The sequence below is a fragment of the Myiozetetes cayanensis genome, unplaced genomic scaffold (assembly GCF_022539395.1).
Source record: "Myiozetetes cayanensis isolate MyiCay16 unplaced genomic scaffold, myiCay2020 scf5-8, whole genome shotgun sequence".
NCBI classification, from domain to species: domain Eukaryota; kingdom Metazoa; phylum Chordata; class Aves; order Passeriformes; family Tyrannidae; genus Myiozetetes; species Myiozetetes cayanensis.
This window is the reverse complement of record NW_026087742.1, coordinates 85,617,706-85,639,283: the sequence shown is the minus strand read 5'-3', so window position 1 is coordinate 85,639,283 and position 21,578 is coordinate 85,617,706. Positions and strand designations below refer to the sequence as shown.

Genomic DNA, 21,578 nt, shown 5'->3' with positions numbered 1-21,578 from the left:
ACATTGGAATAACTAAATTTAAAATTATAAAGAATGTATTGAAATACTTACACAATTTCTGAAGACCTGGAACTCTAGAGTCCTCTGATTGAAATTAGTTGGTTTACTCAAATTAAACCTGAAAAAAAATTGTAATCTTTTCTTTCTCCCGGATCAGGGAAGATGATGACATACTTGCATTTAGAGATTTTAGCACAAATCAAGAATCTATAGTAAAATTCAATATGCAGTTGAAAGAATAATTTGGTTTTATTTTTCCATTTCTTCCCTTGTACATCAAGTTAAGAAAAAAACGTAAACACAATTTAGCTCAATGGCAATAGATTCAGCTCTCAACTGGCCTAATGACTCAAATTCTAGACGTGGCCAACACTGTAACTGCCAACAAAACTGCCAAATCACGCATGCATTTTTTTGTAAAATCCATTTTGCTGCAGAGTGAGAGCACCCCGAGGACTCCACAACAATACTTACCGTTCTAACAGCTTATCAACAAAAGTGGATGGGTTGGAATACAGAGCTACAGGAAGAAACTGAACATACACAGGAACATCGGCTGGATTTTCTAGAAAAATTTCTTCTTCCTATTCAGAAACACAATTTTTAAAAAGATTGTATTGGAATTAATGTAATTAGAAATACCTATGAAAATGATACTATCACCAAAATAACTTACTGATGAGCTGTTTGTGTTGGTGAGAGGGAAGTTCAGATAGCGTGGTGAAATAAGGATGGAAGGCCAGGCCATTTCTGCTGTGATTTTCAACCGGACATCCTTCTGAAGATCTGTGTCTACTTCAAATACAGCACTCAGTCTGAAGAAAAAGTTGTAAAACTTACTTTAAAGGACTAAAACAGAAAAGCCTGGAAAAACCAGAGGGCTTAAAAGCACCCTGAAAACAATATTAGTTTGAGAATAGCAGGAAGAGGTACACCTACTGCAGAAACAAATTTTGAGAATACAACAGATTCAGATTAGTAGGAAAAATAACCCAAAACCTATCTGATTATTTATGAAGGTATAAAGAGTAGAAAGGAAAAACTCCAATACAGCATCCAGACATCCACTATCCAGAAAATGTATTCTCCCTTGCATGTGTGATGTACATTAAATCTGTATGTGTACTCTAGATGCAATGGATACACAGTCTCGGTGCCTTTATTCTTAATAAATCTAAAAGAACCCTGAAGTAGTCACACTGTGAGAGCCACTATTTCTATTGCTGAAAGAAGTTCTTTGCTATTAAGGTATACTAATGTATCTTAATATATGATTTGTTATAATGCTATTAACCACCCTCCACAACAGATTTCAGTCCCATTCTCCTACAAGCTCTCCACATTACGCAACAAAGAAGTGATAAGAGAGGGTACGCTTTTGCTGCTCTTTTTTGTTGCATACAGACACTTTGCTTCTTCACATACCTTTTTTGAAACGGCAGTCTGGATGCTGTCATCACAAAAGACACACACACTTGCTGTTAAGATTAACTTGTGTCTCTTGGAGATTAAATCAACTTTATGTATGAGAAGGCACATGTTTAAAAGGTATGTAGCAGCCTATGGAGTTTGACTTTTTCTAAATATCAAGTAGTAACCACTGATCATCTTCCATTTAGCAAATCTCAAGATAAAGTACAGGACAATTTTCTAATTCACTGAAATGCAATAACCTCAGTACAGACAGAGGAGTTTTAAAAAAGTTTAAGCAGGGATACTGCACAAACAACTAAATCTGATTTTGGAAGTTTTTGCAGAGTAAAGACCACTTTGCTTTTGCCATCTTTTCAAAAACTGCAGCAAACTCCAGTGAATAGTAACTTTCAGTGTTGTGTTTGACTTAAAGAAATTATTACTGTTTTTAAGCTTTTAAAATGCTCTCTTTAGAAGTTCTGCAGAGAAGGCCAAGCCATTCCTTTCTTGGCTCCCTCTCACAGAGCAGAAAGAAAGAGAAACCTTGTATTAAGGTATTTCAGAAATATAAGGTATTAAGAAACCTTGTATTTTAGAAGAGCACACATAACTGAACTATCCAGTCAGAAAATAACAGGGATAAAATACTTACCTATGGCTTGAGTTCTCTTTTATTTCTGTCCACTCTCTGAATAAGTTCTCATGCAAATCCCAGTCAGAATCCCATGCATCTTCTTGCATTGCTATGCTGTGCTGAACTTTAGATTCCGCTGTAAGAAATAACGTGGTTTTTAAACTCCTCAATTAACATCATTGCTTAAGGACAAAACTTATTTTAAATTATTTTAATTATGAAGTTGAACACTACTTACATTTAGTTAGAAAAGGCAACCCTACATAACAGCGATCCCCACACTGTGCACTAGGATCAAAATAAATATTTGCAATCTGCAAAACAGGTAAGAGAAGATCAATAAACAGCACAGTAAATCGAATGACAAAAGAAAAAAAGAACAAACGTTTCTGATGACCACAAAAATTTTAAATGTGTTATATAGAATAGAGAACTTAAAAACATTTAGAAATGAGGCATAAACAAACCTTTGATTTTTTCCCTGGTTCTAAATCTTCTTTATTACTTCTTAGCCTCTTATAAGAAAATCTTATGTCTTCCGACAGGGACCGTATGTGCTGTATTTTCACTTTCTGAGAGAAGGAATTCATAATGTTCAGGCTCTGGTGAACTACTTTCCCCTAAAGAAAACAAAAGAGGAAAAAAGTGTGCAGTATATGCATTTTCCCTAGCATATGTATTTATTTATGCAGGCTGGTAAAGACCACAGCAGTGCTGAAACGTTAAATTGAGATTTTTAACTATGTTATATTAAAAAATGCCACTTGCAACACTTCAAGGTAATAAATTTCTGTGAAATTGTATTCTTTCTTCCATCTGCTTCCAAACACAGTTCATCCCTTTCTGAAAATTAAGAGTACCTTAAGAATCTTGAGGAGCTAGGAAAACAGTCGTCCTTAATCATGTCATGTTAAAAAGAGTGCCAGAAAAGGAAAGGCAAGAGAAAACTTGCTAGTAATTAGAAATAACCTGGAAGGAATATCAAAGGGAAGCTGTGGATTACAAACACTACAGGTGACAGAGGGCATTTAAAACAGATACAACCCTTCTTCCTGCTCCCAATGTGATTAAGATACCAGACACCAAAATTACAACATTTAAGAAGAAAACAGTGCAAGTTTTTTTCTCCACACCTTTACACCCTGCCTCCTTTACTAAGCCAATTGTTATTTTACCTTTTAAGCACAGAACATGTAGTTCAATCATTTGTCATGATCAGAATCATTGCAATGCTCAAGCTCTCCCCTGCCCTCAATTGTAAACCAATTGTTCTGTGGTCACATTTTACATTTCACTTCAAACACCCCAACCTGACAAGTACAGACTAAACAACTAATAAAAACCAAAACAAAAAGAAGAAATGTGCAACTCAGGACTGGTGGTGAGACTTCAGATTTATATAAAATAATAATATGAGCAAATATAAATACCCAAGGCTATCTTCTAATGAACATGACTAGAGGTTTTAATATTCCCCTTAAACCTACACTTTCAGCTTTTAAAAAATTTCTCTATAGTAAGGACTGAAGTGGAGACAGGAGAGAGATGGAACATTTGCAGGCTCAACAGGAATAGGAAATAGTCACATGCTGTAACACTTACAATAGTAACAACTGTGGAGGGAAAGACACTACAAATCCCTAAACAATACAGTCCTGTTAAATGAATAGGAGATATATCTTCATCTGTGGAAACCTATGAGTAACAAACTGCCATCAACTGGGCAAGATACAGGTTTGTTAAACCTGTAGAACAAATAAACAACATTTTACTGGGACCCTTACATAGCAGCATTTAGACATGAAACAACAGAAAAGGAAAGACAGCTTTACCCATCAGCTGTAAGAAAAACAGAACAAGGTCTTTTAGCATACAGGCCCTCAAAGATGAGCTTTGATCAGGGAAGAGCTGAGAGATGGCACTGTGAACTGAAGATGAGACTATGAAGCAGAAGTCAACACAGGTAAGATTTGTTTAAATCAAAAAGCAGATCTTTACAAGGCCTGTACACACTGTCTTTGTATTGCTGACAAACTTCAACAGACCACCAGAAATCAGACTTAGGTGCAAATACAGTAAAATTATAAACAGAGACAGACGGTACTGGCAACCAGACAGTTGCAGGAGAATTACATCCTAGGTATGAACTGAAAAGTAAGTGTTACTAAAATAGTAGCACCAAGTTATTCCTGGATGGCTGTAGATGTCAAATTTCTCTACCAAACACTGAAACAAGAAGAACTGATGCTATTTTAGGCTTATTTTCATAAGTAATGGAGGCATTACAGAATAACTAGATGTAAGAGTATCATGAATTCAGTGAGCACAAGTTTAGTTTGAAATCAATCCAAGAAAAAATACAAGTAAGCCTGGTGTCAAGGTTGTCAAATATCAAAAGAGCAAAGTCATCAACTAATGGAAGCAGTAAGTGAAGCTGACTACTCTGAAAAGCTTGGGGCTTGAACACAGGAAACAGTCTAGAATCTTGTCAAAGGTTATTATTTCTGAATCTATACTTCCAAACGAAATGCAAGAGGCCAAATGTCACCTGAATGAATTATCATGTGAAAACATCACTAGAAAAAGCATGAAGACAATAAAGGGAAGCAATCTAGGGAAGAGAAAAAATGATGACAGCAAGGAAGCTATGCCTTAGAGGATGAGAAACACAGGTACTATAAGAAGTAGCACCTGCCAAAACAAAACAAAGCAAAAGCAAATAAACAAGGAAAAAATCTAGCTGACCAAGACTTCTTTATAGCCCAAAATGGAACAAAATACCTTAATGTGGCACTCAAGAGGGACAATGAACTTGACAGGAATACATCATTATAATAATTCCTAACAATCCTAATAAATTAGGATACAGAATACAAAAATTGCCTTATCTGTGGTGAAGGGGAAATGGACCTTTAAGTTAATTCAGTTTATAAAAAGCTTTTGCGGTAGTTCATAGATGAAGTTAAAAATATGGCACTTAGAGTAATAAATACCCACATAATGGTGAGGCCATATAGTCAAATAGAAAATATGCATCCTAAAGATAAAAAATAACCAGTGATTTTTGCAACTTTAGGTATGAATGCTTCATCTCAAGAGTAGAAAAAAGACTTCAGAACAATTTGTGACATAGGAGATCAGAAGGGAGATGGAATGAATAATGACACAAATGTAGCAAACATTCACTGAAGTCCTGCTGGCTGCCCTATCTTCCTCTGACAGAACCTATTCCATTACTTTTCAAAAAAGTTATCATTTATTTGACATGCAGTAAAACATTTGATAAACTGCCAGTGAAAAATTACTATGTAAGAGTATGCAAATTGCAAGATAAGCAGGAGATACTAAGGACCTATCAGAAGAAGAGGTAAGAACACACATTGCTCTACAACAGATTGATTCTATGCAGGACACGCAAGACAACAAATCCCACAAAAAACTTCACACACAATATGCACAGAGTTAGTTTCATCCTTTCAGAAAATTGCCATCTCTATCTCCTTTTGGTCCTTCCCCCCCCTCCCCCCAGTTTTAAAACTCTATCCCTATGATTTTTCTATCATATTGCATTCTTTATCAGGAAGTCACATCAAGTTCAGACTTCAACAGAATACTAATTGCAAAGTCCATATGCCTTGACTGCCCATGCTTCTGTGGTTACTCTGAATGCCAAGTGAGGAGAAAGTATTACATGGTTAATATCTTGCTGCTTGGGTCTGCCACTGCTTTCAGCACTCACTGGATAAACACTACTGCCGGAGCAGGGATGAAAACAGCCATTACATATTTCTGCAGAGAGCTGTAGACCCACACAGCTTTCTTGCTTTCCTGTTCATGTACTCGACCATGTACCCTTCAGAAGATCTACTTTCAGTGTGAAAAGAGTACAACGGCGCTCCCACAGAGATCAAGGACTCCTTATACTAAAGTATCCGCTTGTTATCTGACTTTGCTGACTCTGCTGCCTTCGGTGTAATACTTTAGCGGTTTGGAGAAAGCATTTGCGCAATTTCATCTCTCTTACTCTCAGTGCCAACACACGTGAATTGGTAATAGCTACATGAACACAGTTACAGTAGAATGAAGCTGCAAACAAGCAGGTTTGGGATCATATCAGTATTCCAAGATCCCATTCAAGTGGGCTATAAAGGAGATGTAGGGGTAACCTGTACTTGAAACACGTGGGGGAACAGAATAAAACAAAACCAATCCTCAAAATAATGACAATAGCATTACTAAAGTTCAATAGCACAACCTCTCCAGCAACTTGACATACAACAATTCAGGACAATGGTCTCCCTTGAAAAGGACAGATAAATTAATAACACAGCAAGAAAACATTTAATGATATGATCCAGTTCTCTTACCGGAAAAGAAGGTGGAAGAAAAATATGTTTTGGGGAGCAGGTCAATGAGCCTACAGCAATCACTGCCTTCACTGGTATAGTTAAAATCTGGACAAAAAAAAAGGAACATGAAAAGTTTAGAAATGAATACTTACATCCCAGACTTTAAACATCTCTTCCACTTTTAAACTGCATAGACAAAACAAGCAAAACCCTGAAATTCTGCAATTAATGTACCCTAAGATTATATAAACATTTAAAACATAGAGATGTGAGTTAAGATTTCAACACATCATCACATTCCAGTCACTCCATACTGTCACGAATACATGCTTAACACCATTCCACATGGAACACAAAGCATAGTCAAATATAAGCTCTCTAGCAGGGCATTATATAGGTCTCACTTTGTTGGAAAACAGGAAGGTAACACCTTTAAAGTAAATGAGTAAGAAGGAAGAGGATACACACCCAACTTCTCAAAAAACATTAGGAAGTCATGGTAAGACCTTGACACACAGAGAAAAAATAGTGTGGAAGGAATGGCAATGAGATTCTTTCTGCTTATTATTTAAGTACCAATATAAGCAGAATAACTTTTAAGAACAAGTAAGAAAATTAAATGCTTCAGACTCTATAACTGAAGGGTCACATATATATGTACAGACACATTAAAAAAAAGTTTAAAACCTCAGATAAGTGGCAGAAATTAGGAATTTCCCTTATTTTGTAGCATCATCAGAACCACACAATAAGTGATACAATTTCCTGACTTCATAAGTACAGTGTCACATTTGGGTTTTTTCCTACATATATCACAAAAAGATATTAAATTCACATTCCATTATCTAGTAGAATCTCTCTCCTGCAAAAATAAGGCATATGAAGTTGACAATTAACTGGTTGTTCTCTCCTGTACCAATCCTGGCATAAGAACTGTTTCATCAACTGCCAGGAAACTGTGATATGGTTTAGTGGGCATGGTGGTATTTGGTCAAAGGATGGACTTGATTATCTTGGAGGTCTTTTCCAACCTTAATGATTCTATGGTTCTCCAAAACAGCTTTCATATTGGGTTTTGACCAAAAAAAGTCTAAAATTATTGCTCAATTTCAGTAACTGATAATGTACTGATAATTGTCAGAACATGTTATGCCCAAAGATCCATGCATTGATGCTTTGAGGGTGTCATGTTATTGAAAAACCCAGACTGCAAAGCAGTAAGTCAAATTTAAATGGTTATTTCTGAAAGCCAGTTGAAAATCATAATGAAAGCATACTATTGTATGATGCAAGGTTAACTTGCAAAGATAACCTGACCTCCAGAGTTCCCTTCCAACCTCAGCTTCTTCCAGACTGTATAACCTGTCCACTAATTCAACTACTAAAACTTCACACTTAAAGGCTAAACATATCTTTTGGGCAACACCCATGAATATACAATAAATATACCTCGTAATCTGTTGTGATTTGTACGGCTCCATCATGAATTCCTTCAAGTTCTTTTGCTATTAGATTTACTCTGAACACTGCATAATAGCCCGATGCTAGGATCACCTGTAAATGGTAGGAAAAGGGTCACCCATTGTATTCCTTCAAATGGAAAGAAATTTCAATAAAAAACATACCCAACATCCTCTGATTCCTTTAAACTGACTCAAAATCCATTTAAAAGCATTGTCACTGGTACTCAAAAAAATCACACACATAAGTGACTGACACAAAGATTATCACAACAAGGAAAAGATAAATTTCAACTCTGATGAATGATGAGCATTATCTGAGGGCATGAAGACTGCTGTTTCCGAAGTTTACCCTTTCAAAATCTACCCAATTCGAATACACTATTGCTTCCTAAAATAAATTTAGAAAATCTACATGCTTTATCATATTCACATTCAGAAAAAAATTAAGAATTCTTACCTCTGCCCTGCCTAAAGTGAAACTGCAAGAAGTAGCAGAGGCTCTCTTTTTTCTCTCAACCTAAATCTAGCTTTAAGCAATGGATTCCAAGGATTACTTACTGAGGACTGATCGGTTGCAGTAGCATTTTGTAGTTCATGGTGGTTTGCAATTATCGTTGTTCTGTTTCCCTTTTCGGTTGTTAGAAGTTCTACGGCCAAACCATCCCCTATAATATGCCAGCTTTTTATAGCCAGCTTAAAAAGAACAAAAGGTACTCTATTCAGTAACAACACTGATGTAAACTTTTTAAAAGATAAAATAAAAATAAATCCGCCCTTACCTCTATTGGATTGCTGTTGATGACTGCAAATAAAATGCTGGTAGCTTCTGTTGCACTCAATATGCCAAAATCTATAAATCGTTCCTCAGTTTTTGGAGACAGTACAAAGTACTAGAAAGATTGATAAAAGTATTTTAGGATGAGTTAAACAAAGTGTGCTCAAACTCTAAGCTCATTAAACAATGCATTAAGTCTAATACAACAGCACCGCGACAAGCTCAAAATTCTACATACTTTCTATGCAAAACTGAAGGGAACAAAAAAGAATTTTTCATCAGTAACTGAAATAGAAAAAAAGAATTAAAAAGAGTCCTATGAAGGCTGCCTCCAATTAGACTGAAGTAGCTAGAAAAATAGCAAAATACTTACATCTAGAAATCCTGTGTATGCTCGGACAGGTAGGTGAAATTTAGAAGCATTGGTGATAAGTAGAATATTGTTATCTATGTGAACAGATGATGTGGAAGGCATAAAATGAAGTGTAAAAATATATCTGGATTCATTAGGTGGAATTAAGACTGGTTTACTGAAGTTCTGGACCTAGATCAATGAACAACGAAGATCAATGTTATAATTGAACTAAGTGCATCACATTTAAGCATTTACTATTTCGTAAAAGTATTCACCGAAATGAGACTTACTTGAAACATTGGTTTTGCTTCTTCTGGTAAGACAACATCATGTATAAGGACTGCAAAACTGAACGTGTTTGTTAGATAGATCAGTCTTTCCACAGAATCAGCAGCACTGTCACGGATGTGAAAGAGTGTGGCAGCATGATCAAATCCTAAATATCTATTAGAAGAAAACAGTGTAAGGAAATAAAGATTTTCCTCCAACAGAAAGTGTTTTCTTTACACAAAGACAAGAATTCATCAATTCAAACAGCAAAAAAGGTACACAGCCCGATGCATGTTGAAGCTATGTTATTAGCACTACAGGGACTTTGATAATTAAGTAATTCAAATGAGATAAGAAAACACGTAAATCAGCATAATAGGAGGACTAAAAGAAGTGTTGAAGTATTAAGATAGTTTGCAAGTCATGCATATTTCTTATTAACGAAATCAAGTCTCTGTAGCACAAGAGTTCTGATAGGTAAGGTTTAGCTTGTTTGCCTTTAAAATACTCTCTCAGTTTTGTTGATAAAGTAGCATCTCATTTCAAAATTGTTTTTAAAGTCAACAAATAACAAAAACCAAGGAAACACTGACAGTTCATTCAAAATTTTGCTTAAAACCAAAAATATTTTCTCTACCCTTGCTCATATAGCTAGAGAACAGCAAATGCAAAACCAGAAGAATTTCCAATACTGCATTTTTAAAGTGTCTCATCTGCAGCCTTCAGCTGCCTTGAAAAACAACTCCCTTCGAACAATTTGAACTCAAGCTTTGAAAACAGTTGCTAGGACTACCTCATCTACTTATTTAAAAACAGAAAAATTCAGACAAGCAATTGTAGTTCTAAATGAGCTCCAGATTCAGAAAGTTTGGGTATCACCTCTTTATATCCCACTCCCCCTCAAAAAAGCCTAAATTCCCTGTTAATTTACAGCATTTAGGTTTTGAACTATGTTCAGTTACTGTAAGCTTACCCATCCAACACTTCTGCTTGATACGGTATTTCAAGTTTGGAGTAGCTCTTCTCTTTCGCTTTAACAGTTATTTTCCCAGAAGACTGTGATGATTTTTTTGCTTTTGATGCTGTACACACAAGAATGTAAGAAGTTTGATAAAGCAGACAAAAAAATGATCTAGTAGGCTAGACTAGAATGAGTGGAAGAATAAAAGCACAGAGCTAGCTCAGAAATGTAATATCATGGAAGGAAAAAAAATGAACTTAGGGAAATTTTAATAAGCAACTGGCATGGTGTAAAGCCTATGAAGCAAGAGATCTGATTTCTGAATTTTTCCCATTTAAGACCAGTTAGATTACCTGCCTGATTTAGTAAGCTTATCTACGATAGGGAAGCCTGGTTGTTCCTGTCATATAGCTAACTTGAACATTTTTCGAGGATAATTTGGATCCCAGATGATCTGAACTACCCACTAGGAGTATGGAACACATCTATCCCTCCACTAACAGAAACTTCAGATTGTTGGGCTACCCATTTAGAGCTACCCATTGAGAGGAGCTTTGGGCCAGAAACACAACAACATCTTAATAACAAAGAAATAAAAGACAAGCTAAACTTTACAGAAATAGAAGCAGAATCATGGAAGAACCCAAACCACACAAGCACCAAGAATGATGCTCACAGGTCTGCTCCAAGATCACTGGTCAAGTAATGTCAGCCTGATAGCAAGAGTGCCAGAAAAGTCAAGGGATTCAAACACTAGTTAAGAGAAACCACCAAGCCCCTGAAGCCCCTCTGCATGTATTTGGACAGCTGAAATTGCAAATATTTAGGGCTGGCTGCTTCACTGATAAGAATTCACCGAGTCAATTCCTTAAACACATTAAGCAGCTTGACTAGGTATTTTTTTCCAGGAACTACCATTCCTTCCAAGACACACCATATGTTAGCCAGGAGGTCCTCATATAACAAATCCTACCAGTTTCAAAACCTGAACATATTATGACCTCAGGTTGACAGAGTTCAGCTATTTCAGGATTTATTTATAGGTTAAAACATACTTCACTCATCTTACAAAGTGTAAGCTATTAAATATCTAAAGTACTAATCACTAAATGATAATAAAAATCAATCCTCTCCTCTTTTTCCATACAACTTCTAAAATTATGTCTGTCTCAAGTAGTGCATCTGTAAGGTTCCATTTTTAAGCAATCCAGGAAGAAAGACTTACAGCACCAATTAGTGTTTTAAAGCAGTAACATATGAGTAGTTACCACCATTCTGACAGTTGATTAAAATCTCTATAAAAATGGAGGTGCCTTTCTACAAAATGTCAGTATAGTATTTACAGTCACACTATGGAATACCAGGTTGGAGGGGGCCCCAAAGATCATCTGGTCCATCCTTTCCTGGCAGAAGCACAGTCTAAACAAGGCAGCTGAACACTCTGGTCAGATGGATCTTAAGTGTCCAATAGTGGGGAATCCACCTCTTCCTAGGGAGATTATTTCAATGGTTGATTGTTTTCACTGTGAATTTTTTTCTCTTCTGCCTAATTGGAATCTCTCCAGGAGTAACTTATACCCGTTACCTGGTTTATTAGGATTTCTCAAAAACAAATGCCTTTTTAGACTACATATACATTTAAATAATCAGTGTCTTAACATAAGAATACAGTTATGTTTATTAGAAAAATTAAGAATACCTTCTCATCAGTCTAAGTTACTTGCCAATCATGAACAGAAACAATCCTTATCAGAAATAACTGAAGTTTAAAAGAACCATAACCCTTTTCCAGATAGGAAAATTCCATTTCCTTCTTGAAACTACAAAGAGCATTTTGTTAAAAGAGTGAAAATAATTAATGAAGCTTCAGTACATTTTCAGAAGCACTTGAAAAGTTCTAAGAAGAGAGCAGTAGGAATACTACTTACCATCAAAGCTAATACTTGCAACTTTGGTATATTTACTTTCAGAGGCTTTTAACGTAACTGGCTTGAAATGTACTGTTATAGCTTCATTCTGTGGTGTAGGTCTAACACTCTGCAAACAATCAAAATATGAAGCACCTGTAATTTATCATTGCTAACATGCAGTGCAGCTTTCACATATCTTTCACAATGACACAAGTGCAACTAGTTCTGTCCAAGTTTTTGCAGGTCTGTCCTCCCTATAACAAATCATCTTATGAAGCTGTTTTAGAACTTTTTTTCAGGTACTGTAAATTACTTGGTCAGTATTCAGGAAAGTGGGCAATAGAGAATGTTCCTTGGGGATGTTAAATTAAGTGACAGTATGGTCAGAAACATGTTAATAGGATAGAAAAAAAGCTTTATTTAAATTAAGATTTATTTTTTATTCTTAATGCTGCAAGGGTTACAATAGCTAGACTATTTGTTTCTGGGGCACTCACTAAGAAAGCTATCAACTGACTTGTGCAACTACCAGCGATGATACAGACATCTACCTTGTCTCTGATCCCACCTAAGTCTGCAGAGTTGCCACAGAGAAAAAAAATAACTAACTATATAGAGAACAGTTTTGCAAATCTGAGATGACACTCGTTTTACACTAACATTTTACAAGATTACCTTTTACATCTGAGGATTACTGGTTTAAACTAAACAGAAAAGGTAAATTGGGCATTACTGGAATAACTGTTGTGTCAGTTATTAGCCAGAGCTGATTTGTAGAGGTACTCTTTGCAATACAGCAGGATTAAGGGATTCCACATCATCATCTGAAGGCTTTTTAAAGGTTGTTAGCAAACTCTCTATTCTAGATTCCATAGAGAGAAACTGGGCATGGAGCATTTAAATGCTCTTATTCTTGTTTTGCTTAAAATTAGGATAGCTGCCATGATTCTTCCTCCCCAGCTGTCTTCTGCTTCAAGAACAGCTCAGCTGCTCACATGGCAGCTGTGAAGCCACAGCAAATTACAGGATGCTGTATTAAGGAAACTGAAATGAGTGCTGGTTTACCTTATGCTGGGCTGCAGTGGTTTAGCACCTGCTTCACAAGCAGCTGAGCCTTTCTTGGCCAGAGAGGAGCAAGGCACACAGCTAGTGGTACAAACCAATTACAGTTCTTCCAAGCTAAGCTATTCTTGATTGTAAATTAAAGTCATAAAATTGTGCATACATAACTAAGTTCTGCAGACCACATGATCCTTAGAGGAAACAAGCAGCACTACTCTAGCAGCTAATGAATAATCTCTGCTAATTCAACCAGAAGTTTTGTATTTTGGATTTATAGTACTGACCTTTGTCCACCACCTGAATACACGTGGTGCAGATATTTGTTATTTCTCCTCATGAAACAATTAATAATTATCTCAGTTTTCTTCTAACGAAATTCACACTACAAAACTGAAATCTTGATGTGTCTTTTAAAAAAAGAACCCTCTTAAAGCAGATGAAACCAAAGAAGTGATGAAGTTCACAACTTTTGCATGACAGAAAGGTTAATCGTTTCTAGAAGCTAGTCTCGTGCAAAATGCTTTCTTTAATTACTGGTTTGAAATAATGTTGATTTCATTTAGTAAATCAAATTGGAAATATTCAAAAGGACAGTCTGTTGCCAGAAAAACAGCATCTCTTAAACCATGACTGTAACAAATCTATATGTATTTACTCAAAATGTCTACAGCTAATTAATTTAGTAAAAGAAGTAATTTACACTGTTCTGTTGAAAATTTCTGAACTACATAATGCATTTCTCATTTGTTGCTTGATTACATGCTATAAAGGGAAATACAGAATTAAGACAACGAAAGAAAAAACAAACATCCTTAGGAATCCTTTCAACTCCACTTTCCTCAAATTTCAACCTATTTCAATTAAAGCTCAAGAACACTTGTCCTGAATTAAAATTCATCAGACAGGGACATGAAAACACATGCAAACCAAGTTCCATCAAGAATCTAATACCGCCAATTTTCTCTGAAAATTTCCTAACAGCAACTTCTGTGGGAAAGAATAATTTTAAATAGATATGCTTCAGTAATAGATGGCTCTCCCACAGAATGCCCCATTCAAGATTCCTGATCCTGCTCTATGAGGACACATTCACTGTTTAGCATAAGAGCAGAAAATTAAGACCTTAAATTTCTAAAGGACACAGAGGGGAATGAAAACTGTGCTGTTGAGCAGTTCTTGAGAAAGACTTCTGAGGTACTCTCAGACTACATATATTCCAATAAAGTGTATAGATTAAAAGACTGGCACATGTTCTTGCATGCTGTTTACCTGTTACAAGCTCTAGAACTCAGTTATATCTTGTCCACATATCTAGTATATTGATCTAAAGACTGAGCAGGCTGTAGACTTTTGCTTACAGATAGTAAAGACAAAGCTACCCTGTTCCAAGATGAAAAAGCTCTGTGGCTACAAGTAGCAGACCAAGGCTGGTTGCATTAGTGCAGAACCACCTCTCTACTGTTTTATTCACTTTTACAGACACAGTTGTCAGTAATTACTCGGCCTTCTGTTAAAACAGGGAAACAAACACCTAACTAACTGAAGTTCAATATCTCCATAAGCACCATTCACAACAGCCATCAAATAAACTACTTAACCTGGAGATGTATGCACTCAAATGTGCAGACTGAAAACATAATGCAGAAGAAAACTACTTCTTGCAGGTTGATAAGAGAAATTAACCCCTAAAGTATATGAGCTGGGACAGAACTAAATACTGGCTGATACAAACACATTTATTTTCAAACCGACAGAACTCAGCTTCACTATGGCTATCCTGAAGCTCCTGGTTCTTTATGCATCAAACATGATGAGAAGCTCAAGTTCTGAAGTGAGTCTTTACTTTTAGTAATCAAATGGGTTTGAACTGCCTTAAGGAAACAAAATTTTCATTCTAGAGAAGGGATAAAAGGAATTTTCAATATACATTTACTAGGTTTTTGACAGCATGGCTTAACGGTTGCACCAATGCAATAGTTCCTCCAGTCATGAAATAAACATTATACTCCCCATAATGGAGCAAATCCTACAACACAAGGAAGATTTTATAAGGAGTTCTAAAACTTAAAAATCAAAGTCAAGTGACTTGCTGCTTATTTTCCTCAACCAATTTTCTAGACCACAGCATGACTAAGTACTTGAAGGCAGAACAACTACAACTCTGGTAACAGTATTAGCAGTCTCTCACACACTGATGACCTGAAGATATTTAGTTCCTCCAACACCCAGCTTAAACATATGCTAAATATAGCCTTGGCCTTTTCTTCTGACATTAAGATGAAATTTGTCACATGGCTCTGTCTCACTGCTTTTAAACTCTAGCTCTAAAGGGTCAGAAGTCCATTTCTCAAGCTTTCCTAGAAGTAACCTATTCTCCAGGTTACTTCCAAAAATTCTTTACACTTGTTTACCACTTTGAAAACCCTTAATCGGCACAGGAGCAGAAATTCATACAGTGCTTAAAAGGTAGAAAGGTTACAAACTTCCCAACAAAGCTGTGCCTTAACCAGAAGAACAACTGATTTGATGTGCCATATGTGACACAATGGTACACATCTGGACTGATGTGGTAACTTTTTCATTGCAAAACTGAGTCCCAAAGGCTTTAACAATACCCAATTTACTACTTTGATACACTGTAAAAGAATAATTTATCTGAAAAGGTTTTGTCATGATATGTCTAGTGGTTATCAAATGATAGCCTTCCATTAGACCGACATCTATGGTTTATAGCCCATGGTGTAAAGACCACAGATTCAAAAAAAATAGGATAGGCTTGGTTTTTTTTTAAATAGTGGAATATGAATTAGGCACTATCCTATCAGATCTAAGAAGTGATACTGATGGTGTGAATACATGGTTACTTGCATTGTACTCAGGAAGTATATTACATACTTAAAAAAAAGTCTCCAACCACGAGAAACCATCCCTATGCCAAAATCCTGTCAAATTTAAGAAAATGGGCATGCAGACCTAGCTGGAAAAATAATAAATTTACCAACCTTCTGATTGTAAAAATCATGTACAGTTTTTTTTTTTTAAAAAAAAACCTCAATGGAAGCTAGGTCATAGCTTACAAAGCCAGGAGAGACTTTATAGGATCATCTGACCTCATAAATGCAATAAAGCATTAAGAAGTCAGTGAATTAAATTCTGTTTGCACTATACTGTAAGTTTCTGTTGACTTGAAAATGATTAGTGAATAACAACTTAGCAAACATTGCAATGGACTACTGTTTCTACTTTAAATCTCTAAGGTTTTGTTAGATCTGTACTATGAAAATGCTGTTCCTTATAGTTACAGCTATAAGCTTTACAAACACACAAATTGTCTCCAAGAGCTCAGTAAGAAACCTCTGCCAATCCTTCAGTCATTCTTCTGGCTTCTCTGGTTTCTTTTCAACACTTCAACACTTTTTGAAGTGCACTGGGACAAGGTATAGCTAGCTAGCTACACAACTAAATCTGGAAAACAAGGAAGACAGGAAGGGGAGAAGGAAGAAGTGAGAAAATAGTGGGCAATGAGAAAAATCACACAGGAAAAAGGTATGAATGAACAAAGGCAGACTACCAGACTAGAGCCAAAACTCTGTAATAAAACCAGAAAACAGAAAATCCAAACTCTAGAATTCTGAAGCTGGCTGCAGTTCACATCCAGCTTCAGAGATCTTAGGATGGAGAAAGGAAAGGGCTCTAGAGTGTTTGGGTTTTTTTCTTATTTCAAGGTACAAAGTAGATAAGCTCAAGAAAACAAGGGTCATTTTACAGTCAGCTCCTGAAAGCTACTCTTCGCTTATCTTAAAAGATTATGTTGGGCAAACACTTTTTATACTGATGTGTAAATGTGATCTGTGTGTGATGAGGACAAAGAATCTCACAGACTCTGCATTAATCTCATTCAATGAAAATGAGTTACTGCTCTCAAGTATAAAAGCTTTCAAAAGTTCAGCACAGTCTATAAATGCTGTTCAAAGCATCCAAGCGTTCAAAGAAGGCTACGAAGGAAATTAATTTTACCATGCACAAAAATTATTTGTCTTGCTCTCAAGTTACATTTTCAGTCCCACATCACCTAGCTTCTAATTCTGAACACTGCATGGTGAACCTGTGAATGATCAGTTTTTATGAAACTAAATCCAAACAGAAAGTTTCAAATTGAAAGGAAATAAAACTTACTGTAATTGGCACATCTTTTGTTCCTGAATTTAATAAATGCAGATTTAAAATTTTTGGCAGATCTGTTAAAGAACAACAAACACATCCAGTTATTAGGCTATTTTAATATAAGAAACATATACAAAGTCATCTGCACTTGCTGGTTCCTCAAATAAATCCACTCTTCAGTGTTAAAAAGTTAAGACTAACATGACAGAACAGCCAGTCTAAATAGCTAGTCCTAAGAAACTGACACACTTAAAACTGCATTTTTGTGTATTAGTAGGTACTACATGCTTCAGCTAACTACTCTCATTTGTAGCACACTATGAAACAAACAGGCTAAAAATACTACAATGAATGATTTTGCAAGAGGCACCAGCAGAAACTAATCTTACATGTAAAATCTTTGTATGTTAAGGAAGTTGCAAAGAAAAGTACTTCAGAAACTATCTTAGCTGAGAAAAGGTATGATCCTGTTTTTCTTCAGTAACAAATATCTTTTACAGTTTCAAAAGATATCTTCAGTTTCACAACTTTCCAATGTGTGTATTTTACTTCACCAAGCAGTATTAATTTAATTAATGTTAAGCACAAATGTGTAAGTGATACTTGAAAAAAATCTTCTCATAAATAACAGATTTGATTAAGTTTGCACACCTTCACTATTCCCTGTGTCTGGAAACATTAAAACTTATGCAGATGTAAGGCAGTACTTCAAAACAAGTTCACAAACTAAGTAAACTAAAATGGTTTTCAGATTAAGTCATGTACAACTGTGTGAGACTAATGTTATTACTAGACCTAGAACCAGGTGTGCAAACTACTGTTTGCTTGTACACATCTCAAGTATACTTGCAGGTGAATATATCTGTGCACTGTTGTAACACGCTGTTATCAGTCTTTTAAAAAGTGAACAATACAAAGACAACTGGGCTTTCCCTTCCCCACCCTACTCCTTATAAATACTTTGAGACCTGAAGAATACTTTACCTTGTGTTCGTAGTGTACCAAAATCTAGCATTTCTGTTGATGAATAGATTCCTGGTGCTTCAAGGAAAGAAAAAAAAAGTTACTAATTTTTATTATACTAAGGGTTAATTAATTTGAAAAAAAAAAACAAACCCCACTCAATCAAAACCACAAAACAAAACAAAATCAACAAAAACAACCACTCTTCTACAAACCTGTTGTAACTTCTACTTCAACAGGGAGAATGATAAATTCTGTGTTGTCTGAGGCATTTGTTTTTATTCTAATGAAGGCTGTATGATTATCTGCTTCTCTTGAAGAAAAGCTGGCTCTCATCACTCCTTTTGTTTCATAGGGAGGTATTTCCTGATAATTAATCAAAGCACACTTATGAGAGTCCAGTAATTACAAAAAAAGTTGTCATACCAAATAATTACAATAGAAGCATTGAGTATAATTGTATTAAAAGAAAAACTTGCCAAAGCAGAAAGTAGACTCCATATTATTAAAATTACCCTTTAATTTATAAATTAAATTAATATAGTTGTAAACATGTAATATGACACTGATTAAAAACAGGCATATGCAAGAGAACTTCCACGTCCCAATTCTAAGTTTTATGTATTAATCTGTGGTAAAAGTCAGTAGACTAAATTAACAGAATTCTACCAATAAACAAAAGTTGTTCATAAAAATGTTGTTGAGTACCGTAACATCAAATATTGGGTTTGCATATCCTAATTGTTTTTTCTGCAAAGCAGACACAAGCCATACGGTTTCAGTCCTGAACACAAACTGAAATAGCGCAGAACTCCAAGTAGCCAGAAGCTTGTGGAATCATCATGTAAATTACAGCAAAAAGTCAAAATGCGTTTTAGTTTCTATACCATGCCTATTCCATCAGTTCCAATCTGCATTCAGGATTTGGAAGACAAGCCTTTCTGTATTTGGTGGACACAGTTGCAGCAAAAGACTAACTTCAGCTCTGTAACTGAAATAGCGACATCGGACAGCCTTCCCAATCACTTTACAGAAGATCTGAGGATTGGATTTTTTCTTTTTTTTTTTTTAATAGAAGATGAAAACCTTGATTTGAAATTTGGAACCTCCTATACTTTAAGTGCAAACAGATACAACAGAAAGTAGGAATTTTGGATGAGTAGTCCTTGCAATGATTGATATTGTTTCAATTGGCCGCTTATTTTGTGTTTCTGATGTAGGAAACTGGACAGGAAGTAACCCATTGTTTTATACACCTCTGCTGTGCTCTCTGTAGTTGAAACTCACACCAATGCATTCTGGAGGTCGAGCCATATTTCCTATGGCACAATGTCTGCAGATGCATTCTTTGAAAACTGCTAAATATCAAACCAAGAAGCTTTCAAGTTCTGTTTTCACACTCATTCACAAATCCAACATAATGCAGCCATTCATTAATGTTTCAAAGGATATGATCTGACTCTTCCATATGTGTAAGCACAGATACAAAGTTGGCTGGATCCCTGAAGTAACTTTGAAGAGTGATTACAAAAATACTCCTGCATATGCAGACTGCTTCATCCAATCATCCAAACATTTGGCACCAGAATAATTTTAGACAATTATGTCAATCCATATGTCAAAAGTACTGTCACCATATTTCAAATAATTTCTTCTACTTTGCAGCTTTTTCTAACTGCAGTGTAGCTAGACATAGCCAACACAATGATGTATCTGGGTGTTTTCTCCTACTGGTTTGACTTCTTCTATTTGCCTTATTGTTTTGAAATACCAATGGCTGATAGGAGAAACAAGAGGATTAGTCTGTGGAAGACACTGAAAGCTTTCATATGCAAGTCACCAGTGCTTTAACTGGCAACCTGGCCCAGAGAAGCTGAAAAGCTACATGCTCTGAAAAACATTCCTCTTGAGTTCTTTTGACAACAAGTAAGTGTCTATCTTTAGAAGTAATGCAATTTGACTAAAACAGTGTCAAAACATTAGGAGCTTCATCTTTTAAAATCCCATTTCATGTTTACATCTAACCCTGAGCATCTGTTAAGCCTTTCCACTGTATTTTTTAAAATGTTTGCGATCTGTGTTAATACTTACTTTCAATTTTTGTATCTAACACTAAAACACTGTGATTCCAATGGACTTTCTCCAGAAAAGACAAGAATTAAGTATTGTGTCTGTCCTTCATAGCACACTTGGCAATATCCTGGCTTTAATCTTACAACAAATTAAACTGTCATGTGACAGATGGACATTACCAACAGCGTGACATACAGCATAAAGCCAAAACTTTATCTTCAGGGTGCTTCTATATTGTATTTCTTAAATATTTACTTAAAGATATCAGTAGGTGTTACTATATTTACTATATATATACTATACATGGTATATAACTATACTATATGTTACTATCAAAAGTATATTAAGTGAAGAACACAACAAAACAGATTTAACAAGCCAGACCAGGAGTCAATTCAACCCACTACCCTGTCTCTAGCACCAGAGAGTAAAGAGGGGCATGCAGGGCATCCATGTAAGAATATTTTCCAGAACAGTTTCCAGCCACTCTCAACTCATGATCTAGGGATTTACTCCAGCTAGAGAAACTGCTGGGTTTTATTTTGTAGTGCTTAATAGGACTTTCTTCCCTAATTTTGTTCAGCTGCATTTTCAACCTATCTGTGCATTTGTAGTAATTTGCAAGAAGGACTTTGAGTTAAAAAACACCACTAACAAAAAAACCCAACACAAAAACCCCATAACCAACAAATCAAACAAAACACGTATTTTTTTTCTGTGGGTTAGATCCAGCTCACAGGCCTTCAGGACTACATTGTCCTGAAAGCTCAGGTAGGTGTACTTTATTCTACTGGGAATCATTTTGTTCTTTGCAGTTCAAAAAAGCACAGCTCAATACATATGGCTTACTTAATTAAACCTTTCATTTGGTTCCTACTCCCTTTACAGTAACAGACCCTGTTATTATTTCCATTTTTATGGGGTATTTAAATGATCACACAGCAAAAAACGAAGTTAGTAAAAAACCCCAAAGCCTGAACTCATCAAAACACAATGAGTGCTGCAAGACATGACTACTCACCCATAGCTTCCTCGTTCCTCCCTGCTGGCCTGTTGGAAGCTCTAAATGGAGATCACCTCCACTGGAATACATTTCTACCACCTGAGGTGGATAACAGGAAATCATTAGCACTCAGCTTTAAAGGGATCCTATTCTAGTTATCAGGTATTATCACATGCAGTAGCA

The 21,578-nt window shown here is 35.8% G+C and overlaps 1 protein-coding gene across 3 annotated transcripts in view; it reads right to left on the bottom strand.

Moving 5' to 3' along the window:
* Nucleotides 1–21,578, bottom strand: part of TMEM131 (transmembrane protein 131) — a 92,414-nt gene that overhangs the window by 23,140 nt on the left and 47,696 nt on the right. For all 3 annotated transcript variants that reach the window (XM_050332219.1, XM_050332221.1, XM_050332220.1), the window contains exons 8-25: nucleotides 21,414–21,494; nucleotides 18,535–18,685; nucleotides 18,341–18,397; nucleotides 17,369–17,430; nucleotides 12,149–12,257; nucleotides 10,233–10,341; nucleotides 9,280–9,433; nucleotides 9,008–9,178; nucleotides 8,639–8,749; nucleotides 8,418–8,552; nucleotides 7,846–7,950; nucleotides 6,415–6,501; nucleotides 2,515–2,667; nucleotides 2,286–2,361; nucleotides 2,066–2,183; nucleotides 677–815; nucleotides 475–584; nucleotides 52–118 (exon numbers count right to left, since the gene is read on the bottom strand). In XM_050332219.1, the coding sequence (XP_050188176.1) occupies nucleotides 52–118; nucleotides 475–584; nucleotides 677–815; nucleotides 2,066–2,183; nucleotides 2,286–2,361; nucleotides 2,515–2,667; nucleotides 6,415–6,501; nucleotides 7,846–7,950; nucleotides 8,418–8,552; nucleotides 8,639–8,749; nucleotides 9,008–9,178; nucleotides 9,280–9,433; nucleotides 10,233–10,341; nucleotides 12,149–12,257; nucleotides 17,369–17,430; nucleotides 18,341–18,397; nucleotides 18,535–18,685; nucleotides 21,414–21,494 (1,995 nt within the window). The remainder of the gene's footprint in view (nucleotides 1–51; nucleotides 119–474; nucleotides 585–676; nucleotides 816–2,065; nucleotides 2,184–2,285; nucleotides 2,362–2,514; nucleotides 2,668–6,414; nucleotides 6,502–7,845; nucleotides 7,951–8,417; nucleotides 8,553–8,638; nucleotides 8,750–9,007; nucleotides 9,179–9,279; nucleotides 9,434–10,232; nucleotides 10,342–12,148; nucleotides 12,258–17,368; nucleotides 17,431–18,340; nucleotides 18,398–18,534; nucleotides 18,686–21,413; nucleotides 21,495–21,578) is intronic.